At 36.0% G+C, this 19,366-nt stretch overlaps 1 protein-coding gene across 1 annotated transcript in view; it reads left to right on the forward strand.

Moving 5' to 3' along the window:
- The window catches only part of XPO4 (exportin 4), a 60,832-nt gene that overhangs the window by 31,648 nt on the left and 9,818 nt on the right, over nt 1-19,366 (forward strand). Inside the window, exons 8-20 of the mRNA XM_086739529.1 lie at nt 2,542-2,718; nt 4,887-5,029; nt 5,143-5,288; nt 6,598-6,775; nt 8,514-8,673; nt 10,338-10,507; nt 11,471-11,645; nt 12,763-13,056; nt 13,982-14,162; nt 15,672-15,790; nt 16,730-16,860; nt 17,635-17,752; nt 18,933-19,025. Of these exons, the coding sequence (XP_086595655.1) occupies nt 2,542-2,718; nt 4,887-5,029; nt 5,143-5,288; nt 6,598-6,775; nt 8,514-8,673; nt 10,338-10,507; nt 11,471-11,645; nt 12,763-13,056; nt 13,982-14,162; nt 15,672-15,790; nt 16,730-16,860; nt 17,635-17,752; nt 18,933-19,025 (2,085 nt within the window). The remainder of the gene's footprint in view (nt 1-2,541; nt 2,719-4,886; nt 5,030-5,142; nt 5,289-6,597; nt 6,776-8,513; nt 8,674-10,337; nt 10,508-11,470; nt 11,646-12,762; nt 13,057-13,981; nt 14,163-15,671; nt 15,791-16,729; nt 16,861-17,634; nt 17,753-18,932; nt 19,026-19,366) is intronic.

Genomic DNA, 19,366 nt, shown 5'->3' on the forward strand with positions numbered 1-19,366 from the left:
CTAGTACTGATTTTCAACCAAGGGGGAAAAACCCACAATGCAAACATGTTCAAATGCTCTTCTACATTAACCTGCCTGTTGGGGCACGGAAGATTGGCTGAAGAAAGTTGAAACATTTGCCTGAACAGCTATACTGGTGGAGGGCAGTAAGTTCCATCAATGCTGGAGGTTAGTTTATGCTGCAAGTTGGACCAGTAATCTCTTCCTTTAGTAGCACTGGGTCTGAGAGAAGGTGCTTCTCCACAGCTGTGTTTCTTCTTGCTCAACGCTTAGGGCTTGTGCAGAAGTAGAAATCAAATAGTCCATCTGAATTACTGAAGAGTATGAACAGGATGAAAAGTCAAATAGAAATAGAAATTGTATCAAAAGCTTCTTTTTCTCAAAATGAATCTTAATGCATTGTTCCTGTTTCATGATATTTAAAAAAAAATACCACACGATGAAGAGATGATTCTGAATTTGGTCCTCTCTGTGCTTCTAGCTCTTTCGAGCTTGTTGCTGCTTGACAAATTTTTGAAATGTTCTTTCTTCAAAGGGTCAACAGACTGTGAAGAAAGTACCACCAATTTTATTTTCCTTTCCCAAACTAGAGAAATTAAGCATCTTTCCTTTGAGTTTACTGGTTGTATCTTGCCTCTCCTGAAGATCTGAGTTCTGAACTGGGCCTTGCCATTCCTTCTGTTGGATCCATCAGAATGATTCAGCTCCCTAGACTGTAGCATTTTTACCTGTAAAACATCTTTGGTAGCCTAGCTGTGGCTAATCTGAGAACAGGATTGGGAGTTTTTGGTAAGGTACCTTGTGAATAACTTTGGATAAACTCTTTCTATATTTAATTTCTATCCAAATAGGAATAAACTCTTTCTATTACTTGGGCACTTTATGGAGGCACTTATACTTACTAATCCTGGCTTCCTTAGGAGAATACCATAAAGTGTTAAAAACTTTTTTTACTTTTTCATGGCATTACCTTCTGTATTACCTTCTCAAATAAATGAATTGGATAGACTTGACTTCTTTTGCTGTTCGTAAAAAGACATGTCTGTTTATTGGTTTATGCTTTGGATTCTCACAAACCATTAAGAAGTCATATATGTAAATATATTTTACACACACGTCTCAGAGTATTTTAGCGTTGAATGGCTGTCTATGAATTTGTGTGTCCTTTAGCCAAGTTTTTAAAAGTCGTGTTGTGCTGTCCATCATAAGTTTGTGGCTTACGTTAGTGTTGAATACCACTTTGCCTCTCTCCTTGTCATCTTCAGCTTTTATTTTCATGCTTGCATCAGTGTGTCCCATATTTTAACTTCTGTAAATATGACCACTTAGCACTTACAAAATGATGCTGTGAAGTCACCTTGAAATGCTTATAACGTGAGATCAGTTTTCCCTCTTAATCAGTCATCCAGCCAGTGTTTTCTCTTCCGTGCCTGTTCATCCAGCCATGTTTGTAACTTCACTGGAAGTCAGGAATTCTTCTGTCTGGAGCATGATTAAGGCCCTAGTATCCCTTTATTTCATTAAGGAATAATTTTACTAAGCTCTGTTATCTCAAAGTAACTTTTTTGAGCGATCCTGTTGGCTAAAACTTGAGAAGACTTTGAAGGGGAAAGAAATGTCCTGCTTTAGCAACACGTTTATCCATACAGTCACACTTAAGTTATTTGAAGCTGGATATCTTTACTAAAGATCAATTCTTGCATCAAATAAAAAAATTGATATGTACATTAAAAATACTTTTAAAGAGAAATTACCTCTTTGCTATCTGGGTTCTTTAGTTTGCCTGTAACCCAGGACTTTGTTTTTCAGACATGTTATTTTATTTTGCAATTCATTTACCATGTAGAAACACATATGAATAACTAAAAACATGAAGCATCAATTAAAATGCACTAAGCAACTGGACGTGCAGGCTTATTCTGTGGAATTCTGCTTTTTTGTTTGTTTGTTCATAGAATGAGAATTTTTGTGTCGTCATCAAAACTGGCTACCTGTAGTAGGGTTTTTTGAACACATGCAATCTTACAGTTATTTCCTCTGGAACAGAGAAATGTAATCTTTTCTCTCTCTTTATTTAAAAAATAGTGGAATGCATACAAATCTATATGCACATGTTCTATGTTTGTGTATTTAATTAAAAATAAATGACTCAATTCTTTGTTGTTACTAATAAGAGCTGAGATGCTTGACATCTTTGGGGTAGAAGCTCAGTAGCTCCTGTATTTTGGTAATTATGCATTAAAGACAATTTAAGACTGTTTTGGTTTTGAACATCAGATGAAGAGAAATAATTAAACACTTTGACAGTTTTTTAAAGCCTAGCAAGCATGAAAGCTGCACTGACCTTTTTGATGTGTTGCTCCAGTTCATTCTGATACTTTTTTGGCTATCCTTAAGATGGGTTTTCTGAGTGATTTTTTTTTTTCTTTTTCAATTGTTTCAACATTAGAATAACATTGTTAAATAATAATGAATATAAGCATGTTCCTCCGGTTTAGTTTAGGAATAACATTTTTGTTTTGCTTCTTTCATCTCTTACAGCTTGACAAAGATGACATGGTATATATGGAAGCGTATGATAAGTTGCTGGAATCTTGGCTTACTTTGGTACAAGATGACAAACATTTCCATAAAGGTTTCTTTACCCAACATGCTGTTCAGGTCTTTAATTCCTATATTCAGTGCCATCTAGCTGCTCCTGATGGTACAAGGAATTTGGTAAGTCCTTATTCTAGTCATTCTTGATGATGATGATATGTAGTAACTAGCCTGTGTCTTTTGGTGTGTTCTATATTATGTAGCTAGTACAGAATTACTATTTGTGACTTTGGAAATGAAAAAAATTGCTGAATAAGTTACTCAGTGGTCATTTTCCAGTCTGTTTCTCTCATCCTGAAGAGGAAATAAAGGAATCCAAAGTTGGAAATCACTTTAAAAAATAGAAAAAAGTAAGCCTGGTACTCAAATCAACCTGCATCTTACTGTTTTTCCTACAATGCAATGACTAAATTTTTGACCATCCTTCTCTGGACTAGCGTCCCAGTTAATATCCCCAATGAAACTGGAAGCCTTTTATACAGTTGTTAGCCTGCAGATGTTATCTTCAAAGTATACTTTCGAAGTATAATTGACATTTAGAATGACTATGCTCAGACTAGAAGAAACTTGCAATATTATGTCATTCCTTTGGATAAAATGGTACATGAATTCCCAATTGAGTTTTTGAGGTGACTGTTCTAGAGAAAACCTAAAAGTACCTTAAATGTCTCTTGAACCATTGAGAAAGCAAGCAGATTAGTCTCTTTGCCAGGAGTCTGCATCTAAAATAGATTTTCATACAGAAAGCTAGATGTGGATGTTAGATGAATTCATTTTTGTATAGATTCAATACGACGACTGTATAAAATATCTCTTTAATTTGATGCTGTGCAAAGATCTCTGAGATACCTCATTCAGAAAAGCACCATATAAAACTTAATTCTGTGATCTCAGTATGTAACAGATGGTAATAACAGTGCCAAAACAGAGAGAAATATTTCACAAGGGAACTTTGAATTCATATCAGGCGGTCTTGACATAACTTGTATACACAGGTTAATTCATGTCATTCTGTGAGATAAGTCATTTATCCCATGGGTAACCTTTTAAAAGCCACAGCTGGCATTTTAGAATGCTGCTTGTTCAATATCAAAGCCGTAGCAGGAACTTTCAGTCTCTGCTTTGAGAGCAGAGGCTCACCCTTCAGTAAACAGCTGCAACTTTGAAGTTGCCAAAAGAGAGTGATTTGCTGGGTTACATAAAGAAAAGATGGGTTAAAAGCACTTTGGATAAGGAGTTGTGTGTGGATTCGGTTTTCCAGAGGCTTTATTAGAAGCAAACCAGACTGATAGCTTTCTCTGTCACTTGTATTTTACTTTGTTAGGTGTGTCAATTTTATGATTCTTTAAAAGATTTGTAAAAACATTTTTAACATCAATACTTAGTTTCTACATATCATGGTTCACCTCTTTGAGGAATAAGGTCTGATTATTAAGTTGTTTTATGATCTAGCCAAAAGAAGCTTTGAGAAATCAAACAGTGCAACTTCTGCATCAGCAAGAAATAAAACTGAGATTATGATTATCATTAGTCTTCCATTTTCCTGAGGTAATAGCATTTAATTTTTAAAGCTTTTTTCCCCTCAAAACAATGAGTTATGGAAAATCTTTAATGAAAGAGACTATTTAGGTGTAATCATAAATCACATAATAGGTAGTATTTTTCATGTAAGATCTCTGACAACTGAGAACAGTATCTTTGACTAATGAACAGGGGAAAGCATGGGAATTCCAGTATTTAAAATGGTTCTTGGTCTGCTATGTGTGTGATTTGAAATGCAAATGTACTTCAGCAATCTTCTCACGACTGGGTTTGTAGACCATCTCTGTGAGCTAGCCATGCACTATCTTATATGATACTTCTAGCAGTGGATGCTTGACAGACTTGATTTATATATCCCGTCGTGTAAAGAAGCTGCTTTGCTATTGTCCAGCCTGTACTTATCCTATTAATAACAAGTATCAATTTTCATAACTCTTAACCTTGACTCTTCACAAATGGTTAATCTTTTGACTTGAGAGCACTATTGGAAATGGTAGCAAATATGCAATTAACTGAATGTGGTGTTTTGCTAAAGAGTTTGTGAAATGCTGATTTTAAAACAATACAAAGCCATATTTACTCCTCTGTTTAACTCTTCTATGTCTAATTTAGTACAAGTCTGTTGTTCATTCATGCAAAACACCTTGAAAGAAAAAGCAAAAATAATGTAGAAAATTATGGTGATGATAAAATTTAACAAATATAACACTAACTGGTTACTTCTAATTTTGTTGAAATAACCAAAGACTGCCAATGGTGTGGCCTCTCGGGAAGAAGAAGAAATAAGTGAACTGCAGGAAGATGACAGAGACCAGTTCTGTGACCAGTTGGCCAGTGTAGGCATGCTGGGGAGAATTGCTGCAGAACACTGTATACCTCTTCTTACAAGGTACAAAAAAATAGTCATGAATGCAAATCAATAAAACTATCACATATGAAAAGCCTGACTTTGCTGAAACAATTTAAAAACAGTGAAGTTATTTTATTGTTATTTGTCTACAGTTTATTAGAAGACCGAGTAACCAGACTCCATGGTCAGTTGCAAAGACATCAGCAGCAGTTACTTGCCTCACCAGCATCAGGCTCAATTGACAATAAAGTGCTTGATGACCTGTATGAGGATATTCATTGGCTTATTTTAGTCACAGGTCAGTGAACAGCTTTAAATAGTACTTATTCTGGTGTTCTTATTGCAGCTGAAACACTTCAGGAAAAAAAAAAAAATCCTGGATATCAACTACTCGTAATTGACTATGAATTTTTTCTTATGTGCGCTACTCGCTACTGTTTTACATTCTTCTGCCTTGAGTAACAAGAATGTTATCTTTAAAAGACAGATTAAATCTTTACATGAGAAAATTTCCTTTGGAAATTTCCACAACTAATTCTGCTACAGATATTTTGAGCTGTGTTATCAGTCAACCTATTCAAGAAATCAGTCTGTTCATGGTATCAGTTGTATTATCTGGGGGCATGTGACTTTACAAGGGAATCAGCATGAGATCAGGATAACGGTATTACTCAGTGGTGGCAAAGAATCGGATAAGTTCCAGAATCTCTTGGTGCTTATGATCCATGTCTTGGCATTTTGTTATGTTTCAGGGAACTTGAATTTAGAACCTTTTTGGTTTTGATTTTTAGATGGAACTCTCTTACATCTGTTTGCAAAACATAATAATAACTAAGACAGTGTCTGTACTTTGTTAGGAGAAATGTATACTTTATGAAATATTTTGTGGGATCTCTTTGAACATCTGATATTTTAGTCACTCTCAGATGTTGACATGAATGTGTTTATAATTTTGTATCACTGTGGGATGGAGTTTGTATTTGTAGCTCATGGGTGGTAATGAGATCAGACATTGAAAGCTATGACTAAAGCTGGAATTAATATTAATTATCTGGACACCAGAGTATGGTATAAAAACCCATACTTCACCTGATCTGCAATCGCTATGCAGGAAAAACTTTATTATAGAACATGTACTCAGTGTCTGAAAGCCTCTGACAGATTTGAAATGTTAGCAGAATGGAAGTCCCAAATGAGATGGACTCCATGCGGAAGCTGTAAAATCAAGGGGTTTTTATCACAGAACAGAAGAAGAAAAAAAGTGATAACAAAATGTTGTTTTGGTTCCCCCTCTCCCCAGTAGTTGAATTGACTGTGGTACTTTTAGATGAAGCAAAGCATCTCTTTTTTAAATTTAGTATTATTATTATTATTTGGTGGTTTCTTTTCCAGTCTTGGTTTCTTGCCACTTTAGGTTCTTCTCTGCTGAATGGCTTTAAGGATTCTAAAGTTAACTTTATACGTATTTAAACAGTGTTAGTCAGGGTTTGTGCAAACATTTGATTTTGGTGTGATGTCTGCGGTTAAGCCAATGGATTCTCTAATCAAAAAGCCATAAGTTAACCTAGGGTAGAAAGTTGTGATCACTCTTTCTTTTTTAATGTAAGGCTACCTCTTGGCTAATGATACTCAGGGAGAGACTCCGCTAATACCTCCAGAAGTAATGGAATATTCCATTAAACATTCAGCTGAGGTTGACATCAATACAACACTTCAGATTCTGGGATCTCCAGGAGAAAAGGCCTCTTCCATCCCAGGGTACAACAGAACTGATTCTGTAATTAGGTAAGGATGCATCTCATGCTATTAAGTATGTTAAATGCTTTTTCAGAGAAAAAATGTGAGAACATGAGTAGACTTCTGTGAATTTGAAAAGTAAAAAAGCAATATGTAAACACTGAACACTGGAAAAGAAATGTCTCTTTTAACTAGTATTAAAGTACGAGCAAATAACTTATAAGAATGGTTTTATAACAGACACATTAAGGCAATGCTGTCAGAGATTAAGAAAGACAGAGAAGATGAAGTGTTTATTTTTTTTAGGATGAGAAAAGGCAGGGTAAATACAGATGATATTTCAAGTCAAGGTGATCCAGGGGAGGACTGAGAAGAAAAATGAGAGTAAGGCATCAAAACAGATAAAACTGATTGAAGATGGGAAGGCTGAAATGACTAGATTGACCTAATAGTCTTAACAGAGGACATAAGGCAAAGTCTTGGAAATAAACAGAAATGCTTTTATATCTCTACTGAAAACCTTCTTTAATCTATTTGTTACAGAAAATTCTTAAAATTACTTAAAATACTAAAAAGTCGGTAGATCAGAATTTTAGACTATGTAGTATATAATGCATTCAGTACATGTACAGCTTAAGCAAACACTTTCCAGAGCATCAGTAAGCTTGTCTACTTTGAACACGAGTCACTGCCCAAGCTAGACAGTAGCAGCAAAATTGGTCCTCTCTGCAGGAGGAATTGTTGCCACTTAGGCACACATATCACTATTAGCCTACAAAAGGAGCAGGAGAGGGGATTTCCGATCTCTTTTTACAAGAAGGCTGATGCCCAGAAAGGACTCCAGTTTGAATCCTCACAGTTGAGAAGATTGCATTCCACTTTAAATAGACTGGGAAGATTCTTCACCCAAGATTAGTTGTTGTGCACTTAATATTTTCTTCTGGAAGGGGCTAGAAAAATGAATCTTCATTAGCAATGATGTGCCTAATGTTTAGAAGTTTGAATGCTGCTCACTAATACTATTGGCAGCTTCAAGAAGTGGCCACCAAACAGGATTTCTTGATGCAGTGTCTCAGTGGTGATGGGAATAAAACCAGACCTAAATAAGGAGAGATTTGAGGCTCTCTGGCAATAGCTCTGAAAGGTCTTCAAGAAATAGACCACTGTCAACTCCTAAATTCCTTGTGCACTATCACATTCTAACCAAACTTAATTGATATCCTACAAAAGCTAATATTTAATGTAGTTTTATGAACTGATTGTATTAATGCAATCACCTGGTGATCTGCTATTTCAGACTGTTTCTCTGCAGTAATGAAAGAAAGAAATAACTGATAATGTCTGTATTTGTTTCTTTAGTATGCATCACACTACAAAAACTGCACAATTGGGACCCACTTGGTCACTAAGCTTGGTGGTGCAAAGAAGGGAGAAGGAGTTTTTCAAAAAGCTTTGCAAGCATTCCAAGTAGTCCATTTGTCTTCATTCCCTCGATATCAGAATGTTTGTGAGGGTTCTTTGTTGCAGTAACTTTGATGTCAAAGATAATCACCTTATGTTTTAATGCATATTCTGACTTTTTGGAGGATACTTGCCAGTCTATCCTGTATCTCTCTCCTTGCATTTAAAGAAACAATAAATTCAGGTGCTTTTTACTTCATTAAAGTTGAACTGCTTTGTGTTATCCTGTTCCTTCTGTCGTATTTAGTGAAAAATAAGTGTTTGGTAGTCACATTGCTTCTCCAAAACCCACTCTCAGCATCCTTATTGTATTTTAAATCTGCAGGTTGTTATCTGCTATTTTAAGAGTGTCAGAAGTAGAATCTAGAGCAATAAGGGCAAATCTCACACACCTCCTGAGCCCCCAGATGGGCAAGGATATTGTATGGTTCCTCAAGCGCTGGGCAAAAACTTACCTCCTAGTAGATGAAAAGCTGTATGATCAGGTAAGAATATAACTTTTCTGAATTAATTGGTGAGTATTAGCAATCATATTATCCTGTGAATGCAGATGTCAGTGTAGCTATTTTAAAGTGCAGTAATAAAGCATTTTTAATGTTAAATGGGTTGTGGTTTATTTTGAAATTTGTTTGAAAGTTGATGTTTTTGTCATTTTTTTAAATTAGAAATATAAGTTGTTAGGACGCCTTTCTTGTACATTTTGGTGCAAATGTGCTTTTTTTTGTAGCCATTGCCAGAGCAGAATAGCTTAGTGCGCTCTCAGGCTGCATAGTGGGTGAAACGCACTGACTACAGCAATTTTATAAGCTATTTCTCACTATCCATCAGATCTTACCATTCATCTCTAATACACTGGTTGCCCTTGATGGATGATTTAGTGAGTAACCTGGTCATGATTCTGAATTAGATATTTAACACCATTACAAGGTAGTATACATTAGCTAATGTCATGCTACTTTCTCTCCTCTCCCCGTTCTCATATGTTCTCATTGCATATATCATGATTTCAATGGTACATTCTTTGCAAAGGGCAACTTCTCACCATGTTTGAACAGCACTAATCATGATTAGACCTTGATCCTGATTTTGCTTATCGAACTAACTGTAATCCAGCTAGCTGACAGAGACCACTCATCCTGGGGAGGTCCTATTGGCTCTAACTTTTGAGAAGGAAGCCTCCTCCTCCCTCCCGTTATTTCCACTATTGAAGCAACTAAGAATACTAACGCTTCAGGAGGCCCCTCCTTAACAAAAATAGGTATACCATAGACTGGTAGTTATTTGGAATTGTATTATTCAGCTTGTACTTACGGCAGAACTAAGAATTTTTAAAGGTACCAGTTGGGGAAGACTCAGAGAGCATGTAAGGAGATCCACATGAGAAACAATGTGAAGAAACAAAATAGAGTATATAGGAAACGCACACATTTAGTTTGACATGTGAAAGTGATTGAAATCTCTATTTAAACCTTATGCTCCGTCATATAAAAATCATGAGTTTTAAAATTAGAAGTGTTAGTGGTGTGCTGACAGGAAGCCCCTGCGCTATTATTACAAAATCCTTGGATTTCACTCTTGAGAAACATTTTTAAAGACAGGAGAACAGGCAATTTCAAGGAAGCATATTTTAATGTGCTAGGACCAGAATGTGACATCTTTCCTAAAAGATGTACAGATTGAAGGAACAATCTGCAGAAAGCAGATGCAGAAAAATTGCAATGAAAATAAGTTTTTACAAGATCCAACCTAGATCAACAGCTAGGTTTATTTCAAATAATTTTTATCCCTGAATTTTGAAGAATTTCATCGTAAATTCATGGAAGCATTTTTGGGAGATGTTTTTTGGATCTTTCTTTTAATTTTTAAAGCTTTTGAACTTTCATTGACCTTAAAAGCTAGACATACTTAAATCTGATTTTGTAATGAGGTTGAAACTTTTCTTCGTTTTAGGTGTTGTGCTTAAAATTGCAAGATAAATTTGGCAAAGATTTTTCTATTACAGATATTCTTTGCCTTTCTCTATGTAACATTTGTGTATTTTAAGTAGGGAAGAAGTGACAGCCTGAAAAGAATTTACTGACAATGATTACCATACACTTTGGGGTTCTGGCTTCTGTAAAACTCACTCATTTTAATGCTTTTCTTATAGATAAGTCTGCCATTTAGTACAGCATTTGGTGCTGATACAGAGGGTTCCCAGTGGATTGTGGGTTACCTTTTAGAAAAAGTGATCAGTAACCTGGCAGTGTGGAGTTCAGAGCAGGACCTTGCAAATGATACTGTACAACTGCTAGTAACATTAGTGGAAAGGAGAGAGCGGTAAGTTGCTATACCTCTGGAAGTCAAAAAATTTCTTTTGCTTCCTTTAAATTTTTTTTGGCCAAAGTAATCCAGATATAGAGCACTTCATATTCATGTCTCTGTAAGTCAAATTACTTTAGTAACATACTGTAAATTTAAAAAGATCATCTGAGAAAGTGAGGAGTGAGACCTATATTTGACAAAACGTAAACTAATTTTTATTGTTGTTTAGAAGTGCACTCTCCTTCCCCTACCTTTGTGCCTCACTCTTAAACAGTGAGAAAGGAAAACTCTCCTGGTCTCCACTCTTATTGCAAGGATCTTTGCATTGTTGTTTATTTTTGTTAAACAAATTCTTCCGGATTAAGAGTTCAGATACTGGCTAAGACATTATAAAATGTGTTTTGTAAACATATAAAACATTTCTTAAAAATATTCAGGATCTGATTAATTCAGACAAATTTCAAAGTTTTATTTGGTGTTATAGACTGTGAAGCGAGAAATTCTTGAATGTTTTACTTTTGTGAATTAACATGCAATTACACCTGCAATCATGCATTTACAGTCTGCTGAAAGACTGTTCTGAAGCCTGAGGATTTAAACGCTTGAGAAATTTCTTTTTAAAAAAAATTAAAACTCACAGGACCTAGTTTTGGAATAAACTGCTTATTTTATCATTACATAATGAGACTAAGCTTTTAATCCATGCAATATATCCATTAACTCTGTGTGTGTATGTGTGTAAAACTAAAGCACCTCCCTGCTTTTCTCCCATATGATTGAGCTATTTTCCAAGTATATACTCTAGAAATCTTAGAGGTGAGGCATTAATGAGATGAAAGTCAAAAGGCGATTTAGCCTTAGAATAAAGGAATTTTTAAAATATATATAAATCTGACAGCTGCTACCAACCTGATGTGCTCTGTTCATACAACTTCGTTAAGTTTTTTTCCTTAATTAAACTGTTTTTCCCTCTTTTAGGGCAAACTTAGTTATTCAGTGTGAAAACTGGTGGAATTTAGCTAAACAATTTGCAAGGCGCAGCCCTCCTCTTCACTATTTGTCCAGTTCTGTGCAGAGAACACTAATGAAAGCTTTAGTTTTAGGAGGTTTTGCTCATATGGATACGGAAACAAAGCAACAATACTGGACAGAGGTAAGCTATTTCGATGCTTCTGTTGTCTCCATTTTAGCAAGTAGTACAAACAAGTTTATGGAATTTTACGGTGACACAAAATCAACTCATATAGAATCTTTATTTTTAACATCTAATATTGCTTTTTTTTTTTAAATTATTTTTTCCTTGAAGATCCATACTTTTATGGCACCTGTGAGCTGCCAAAAGTTGTATCTAAAACATCACAACCTAGAGAGAAACAACTAATAATTACCTGTAGGATTCATGAAGCAGCCTGTAAAGCAGTACCCTTGAAAGGAGACTATTACAAAAGATTAAGAATTTCCCTTGGAACTGTATAATTTCTTAATTTTATTTTAACTTGGTGGTGTTATGAATTATTCAGTTAATGATAATGACAGTTAGTAAAAAGCTGATGTGGAACATAGTGAAGAGCCTTGACCAGCTTTTTGTGCCCTGGCTCCGTTAAAGCTCAGATATTTAGTATCAGAAAGGTTGGTGCTATAAAGTAGCAGAAATTTCATCAGGAAGCACCACATGAGTTTGTAAAGCATTGGCCTGTTGAGAGAAACTTGCTTTTATTAGCAAAGGTATGAAATTATTGATTGACGGTAAGACTATAATACACTGGAAGTAATTGGGAAAAACATTTAACTTTTTATGGAAGCTTCAAAATTGGTTCCAAACACAGCTGATGACAAAAGAGATTGCACGGTTGAGAATCATAATATGACAAAGATAATGGTGAACATGAACCTTAACTAATGCTTTCATTGATTAACTGTAACAATTTTTTTCCCCTAATACTGAATTTGGAAGAGAATCAAATACTGTGAGCCAGAGAATGTAATTGTAATTTATTTAAGCACTACAAAATAACATAAAATGTTTATGGAGGTGCTCATTTTGAAAGCGGCGTCCAGGTGATGATGGATAATGAGAATCACCAATCTTTACCACTTCAGCTTATGTTAATGTGACAGATAATAACATAATTGAGCCACTGGAAACTGAAATGATCGATTCTTGTACTGCCATGCCAAAAGCAACCCATGAGCTTGCTAAATTACTTAAACATCACATCTCGTATAATAGTATGCTTATCTTAATGTGACTTTTCTAAAAAAATTTCAAGGTTCTTCAGCCACTTCAGCAGCGATTCTTGAATGTGATAAACCAAGAAAACTTTCAGCAGATCTGTCAGGAGGAAGAAGTGAAACAGGAGATCACCGCTACATTAGAAGCGCTCTGTGGCATTGCTGAGGCTACCCAGATTGATAACGTAGCAATTCTCTTCAATTTCCTAATGGACTTCCTTAATAATTGCATTGGATTGATGGAAGTATACAAAAACACCCCAGAGACTGTTAATCTCATAATAGAAGTTTTTGTTGAAGTTGCACATAAACAAATTTGCTATCTTGGAGAGGTAAATACAACCAGAAGGGGAAGGAGGGGAAGAGTGTGTGGGTCGTGTGTGCGCATACATGTGTATACAGTGCTATCCCTTAAACAAAATTAAGTGTAGTGATTTTTAGATTCTGTAGGGAAAGAAATGCTATATGGTCACATCTGTTAGTGGAATTCATTTGTTTAAAAACATACACTCGCAAAGATTAAAAGCAGCACATCTAGATTATCCTTAAACAAATAAACTTAACCACCACTCATAACTAGTCTAGCTCTATGCATGGGTGGCAAAAGAGTACAGACCATGTTGAGTACTTTTTAAAACCATATCAAACTTCTCTGAAGGCTAGTCTAGGAGAATTCCAGTGCTGTTTTACATTACAAATGCATACCATAAAGTCACTGCCTTGGTCCTAAACAAGACATTAATAGATACCAAGAAGTTAATGGGTAAAACAAGTAAGTGCAGTACACTTACATCTTTGCACTGTTGGCTAATTTTGCTTTTGCATCTGGAAGAGTTCCTGTCTGTTCCAAAGTGAGTATGCACAGACAGTGTATTGTGGCTTCAAACTTCAATAGCTGAGGTAAATCCCCAAAGGATTTTATTGGTAATCTAGTTTGTGAGATTAGTGAGATGCATCAGCCTGTCCCAAACCACTCTTGTTTTGTTTTTTGTTTTGTTTTGTTTTTTAAGATTGAGGACTTGATAAGAGTAATGTTCTGCTGTTTCAATCAGTAGCACATCAATATATGACTGTAAGTGTTCTTATTGTTTAAGGTGGCTGTTTCCTTGATGATTTTGTGTGCGTTTTTTAGAAAAAGTGGTTATGTAACTGAAATTAAAATCCTGAGGTATTATCGACCAAGTAATGCCATCTTAAAACAAAGTATGTCACTTTTAGCACATGGAAGTTTTCTTATTATCTAACATTATTTTATAGGCCAAAGCCATGAACTTGTATGAGGCCTGCCTAACTCTGCTGCAGGTGTATTCCAAGAATAATCTAGGTCGACAACGGATAGATGTTACAGCAGAAGAAGATCAGTACCAAGATCTCCTTCTTATTATGGAGCTTCTCACTAATCTGCTATCAAAAGAATTCATAGATTTCAGTGACACAGGTATGAAGGAACTGGTAATTGCTGAACCATAAGTTGTGCTCTAAACTGTAAAAACCATTGGGGGATGCGTTCAATACAGGTTAAGTGAAAACTGAAGTTTAGGCTTGGTTAGATCAGAACATGGAAATTACTATTTACTATGCTAATAGCAAAGGAAGAACTTTCCACATATTCTAGCATCTGAAATTATTATTGCTGTCAAAAAATAAATAGGGCATGCATGAAACAGCTTGAAATCTGAATGGTGCAAGTCTGAACATGTAGTAGCAGCAGTTTTAAAACAAAAAAAAAAAAACATAGAGAAGTCAGAATAGTAAATTACTGCAAGAGGGCAGATGGATTATCTTCTTAGTACAAGATTCAACTTTTGTGATATGCTGAGCTCATTAAAATTACATCATGTTTTAGGGTTTTCTGTATTCCTCATTCACAGAACATACTTTATGGTATGTGGGTGTAGTTAAGGGTTCTTTTTTGTATCCCAGCTTGTAACTTTCTTCCGTATATTTGCCACTGAAAATTGCAGTAGTCCTGAATGTGATCTGCCAGCTCTAGCTTAGCTGTGCTGCATTGCTATTGAATAAGCTGAAACACATTTGTGTGATTCAGATCCAACCATGTCCTGTACAGTTTGCACGGAAAACATGCTCAGTTACAGATTGAAGCTGCCTAGGTTGTTTTGATATTGTTCATTGCTTTTCTGAGGTACGTCTTGAAAGAGAGAACCTTGCACTCTGAAATTCAGTGTATCAGTCTAGTTTTCTGTTATGCATGCACAACACAAATACAGAACCAGATTTAGGCTTTGTCCATTGAATGGTCAGCTCAGTGCCTCTCTTTGAGGGGAGACACTGAATGTTAGTTGCATGGAAAAATACTTACCATGAAAACTAAGGGATGTCAATACCTAAATGAGAGATCAAATGTATTGAAAGTTGTCTGCACACTGTTGCTGACTCAGTGCAGGAATTATAAAAGTAAGGTTGCTGCCAGTTGATGGGAAATGTACGTCTTACCCGAAACTGGAGAAAACTTGGCAACATCTAAACTACAGAATTTTCTGCATTAATGCTCCCTTTTTTTTTCTCATGGTGTTTATAAAATATATAAAAACATATGTAAATGTATAATATATATAGAAAGCATAAAAATGCAGTAATAGTTTGCTCATTATCTGTTTATGTGTGCAGGCATGAAACAACTATCACTAGAAACAAATGCAGAGTTCTGTAACGGAAGGGAGCCCTCAGAGTATCTGAAGTGTTCTGGTTTAGCATGCCATCTGGTACATGTGATTATGAAATGCTTAGTCCTAATGAATATAAATATAGAGTGATGTGGCAGCCTCCACTCACTAAGTTTCTATTTTAATACAGTGCCTCATGTTTTTGTTTGGGGAGAGGGGAATAGTCCTATTTTAAAAAATGTCTTACTATAAAGAAATAGGAGTATTCCTTCAATATGTTTAATCCTTCTTTTATACAAAACATTTTTTTGTCTTTTCTACAGATGAAGTATTTAGAGGACATGAGCCTGGGCAAGCTACAAATAGATCTGTATCAGCAGCAGATGTTGTTTTATATGGGGTTAATCTAGTTCTGCCTCTAATGTCCCAGGATCTGCTGAAGGTAAGTATGTTTTTACATGTAGCTGCTAGAATACGAAAGCTTTGTAATAATGAATTCCCAGATTTCATTCCTATATGGATTCCACCTCTGTAAGTTGAGTTTTCTAGGCTTTTAAAAACTTAAATAACTGTTCTGTTGTGCCAGATACTGTTTGAAAAAAAAATATTGTAAGTTGAGAAAAATGTATATTTGAAGGGCCGAAACAAAACCTTTTTCTTCTAAAAGTGAGTCTGTGCAGGTCAACAGTTAGCAAAACCTGAAATGTGGCTTGTGGAATCCTTTTTTTTGATAGTGTCAGAAATGTGATTGGAAGCGTAAACAGTTATATTAGTTAAAAAAAAAAAATCTAGGAGCAAGTAGTAACTTTTAAACTGTTTGCACAATGCAGCTCGCTTTCGTATCATAAGACATCAGCAGCTTATCAGTAGAACAGTAAAATATGAAACAACATAATGGCAATATTTCATTGGGTTGCACTGTGTTAATGTTTTACTTTGAGTCAGGGGAACACTTGTGACATGTCTCAGCTGTCCTCTCATGCTTTCTCACCCAGGAGCACTTGCTGAGCGTGAGAGCTACATCCATTTTAGATTAAACTGAGTCAAAGGAGCCCTAGCCTCTGTTGTGCTCCAAATGCTCGTGAGGGTTTTACCCACAGGACTAGACTTGCCCATGCCTGAAGTGAAACTTCTTGCATTTATGTAGAGCAGATACCAGACTCCCACCATCAACTGCTTAGCTTTAGCAATCTTTTTTTTTTATTGTACCACAGTGTTTGCTAATAAAGTTGTAGATATTATCATGATTTTGAATATGTCTACTAAACTTGTCTTTTCTTCTTCAGTGGAAAACATCAGTCCTGTCTCTTCATACAGATGGAAATTACGCCAGAATAGAGTGATGTGATTGATTCTAAAATTACTGTTTTTCTTTTGACAGTTTCCATCCCTGTGTAATCAATATTACAAATTAATCACCTTCATCTGTGAGATATTCCCTGAGAAAATTCCACAACTTCCAGAGGACCTCTTTAAGAGCCTTATGTACTCACTGGAGTTAGGGATGTCATCGTATCCTTTATAGAGCTTGAGAGTGTTTAGAAATCTGACTTGCTTTTATAAGGACCTGTTAAAAATCTGGGGTTTTTTTTCTTTGCGTTTTCTTCCTTTTCTATCAATATCTGCATCTGTCATTGTATATTGATAATCAATTCTTACTCTCTGCTCTCTGGTGATTGAGAGTTTCACTGTAGTGTCTATTGAGATTCTTGGATTAGCTGAATTTCCTCTGACTTGCGTTGCTTGAATGCAGCCTTTAAGTGGCTTAGCATGTAAGTTTTTCCTGGCAGCCATTCCTGCCTCCTCCATTACTTCATTGCAGAGTGTGTAACTTCATAAGCTTTCAGCTGGTATCCCAAAGCCATTCCTGAATTAGTTTCTCAGCTGGTAATACAAAACATTGCTGCTGTTCTACTGGGCTGGCTCCAGAGCATTTCCTGTCAGGGTGCCAATGGGCTCTCCCTCTCATAATGGGAGTACCATTTTCACTAATCTGTGGCACGTGTCAGAAACAGATGAGCTTGACCATAAGGGACTCTTTCTGAAAATGTTATGTCAGAGAGGGTTATGTTCCCTTAGGGCCTGTAGCTAATAAAAGAAGGCAACAAGGTTGGAATTCTTTTTTTTCCCCCCTATTTTTTTTTTTTATTTTTTTTTTTAACAGCTTTATAGTAAAAAGAATCTCGGAACATACAAGCATTTAAAATATTTTCTAGTGACACAACTGGGAAGTTTTACCACAATTTAATTGCAATCTGACCTTGATTCTTTAACGCCCGTTATCAGAATGAGCTCAGAGGTTTGCCAGCTCTGTCTGGAGGCTGTAACACCATTAGCAGAACAGTGTGCGAAAGCACAAGAAACAGATTCAACCCTTTTTCTAGCAACAAGGCACTTTCTTAAGGTAAGGCATCTGCATTTCGTCGTACTTTTTTTGCACACAGGTAGCGTCAAGAGGCCAAACACTGATCATATCTAACCGGATTAATCAGGATCACACATATGGTAAGAAACAGCCTCTTACCTAAAAAACTGGCAGTTTAAGAAGAAAGAGAGCATGAAGGACTGGAGATGTTGGACTAGAGTGCAAAGGAAGATGGAGATGGAAGAGGGAGGAAATTACTTTCTGCCAATCAAGAAAAAACCTGAGCCTTTCAGAAAACAATTTATATTTATCCACGCTCTGCACACGAGTTCTGGAGTGAACCTGATTGACAATTTCAGCAGTTGCATTTACTGTGAAATCTGTGAAATAAAAAGCTTCCAGAACTGTTTGAACTGGAGGCTGGGTAGAATCCTAAAACAAGAGGCAGAAAAAAGAGCACAGTTGGGAACTAGAAAGAAAATGCTGTCATTTATTCAGTGTATCCAATGAATTATGCATTTTCTTAATCCAGTATCATATTTAGTACTTTCCTTTTAGGACTATCCACTCTATCTCACTGAATTTTGGAGTGACCCGGTAGCAACCAGGTTCCTGCTAACTGGGAGCAAAGTAATAGAGCAGTTTGTGTGCTTGTCTTCTGGTTTTATGTAGACTTCAGTTCTCCTTAAGACATCTTTTCGTACCAAACTGACATTCAAACTTCTGGGGACTTGTCTTTATATTTTTTTCTAAACTAAAATAGTTTTCTGCTTTTTCTCTAAACTTCCGCTTAAAATTAATAATACCATTCTTATTTATCTGTTCCCTGTTTGGCTTTCTGCGAGCTGTAGGACTCTCCAAAACTTGAGGAAAAAGATCCCTGTTTTTTTTTCTGGAAGAGCAAAGGCTTTTTTTCATTATTTCTGTGGCATATCTGCAGCTTTTGGAGAAAAATACAAGAAATGCCATTTCTCTCTGAAGAATATAAATCAACAACAGGTTTCAGTGCTTTGAGACTTGAATTTGTGCTGTTAAGCCAAGACTCGACTTCTAAAAGAACTTTGCTTTCCAAGTACTGATACCTGAATTAAAAAAAAAAAGGCAACAAAACAAACAGCAACCTTGGATATTTGTAAATACATGAGGTTCAGCAGCAAGTGTTGGTAAAGCAGAAAGTTAAGCTAACACTTCCGTAACTACTTCTGTTTTGTGATTTCAGATGGTCTTTGATATGCTGGTACTTCAGAAGCACAATACAGAAATGACAACTGCAGCAGGTGAAGCATTCTACACTTTAGTGTGTTTGCATCAGGTATGGCCTTTAGACACTTGCACCCTGAAAACCAGTCATTTGTTAAAGGAGGGTGGTTAGTTACTGTGCATCTGGCAAATCATAGAATCGTCCAAGTTGGAAGGGACCTTCAGGAGCTCAAAGTGGGGTCAACACTGAATTCAGATCAGGTTGCTCAGGACCTTTTCCAACTGTATCTTGAAAAATTCCAAGATGGATATTCCAAAGCCTCTCTGAGCAGCCTGTTGAATGCTTTCTTATCCTTATAATTCATGTGCTTTTAGCACCTGCCAGACAGTCTTGGTGGCCCACCACTGGACTCTCAAGTTCATTAAGTGTGCTAAGAAGTCTAAAACCAGACA

The sequence above is a fragment of the Chlamydotis macqueenii genome, chromosome 1 (assembly GCF_036417535.1).
Source record: "Chlamydotis macqueenii isolate bChlMac1 chromosome 1, bChlMac1.mat, whole genome shotgun sequence".
Classification (NCBI taxonomy): Eukaryota; Metazoa; Chordata; class Aves; order Otidiformes; family Otididae; genus Chlamydotis; species Chlamydotis macqueenii.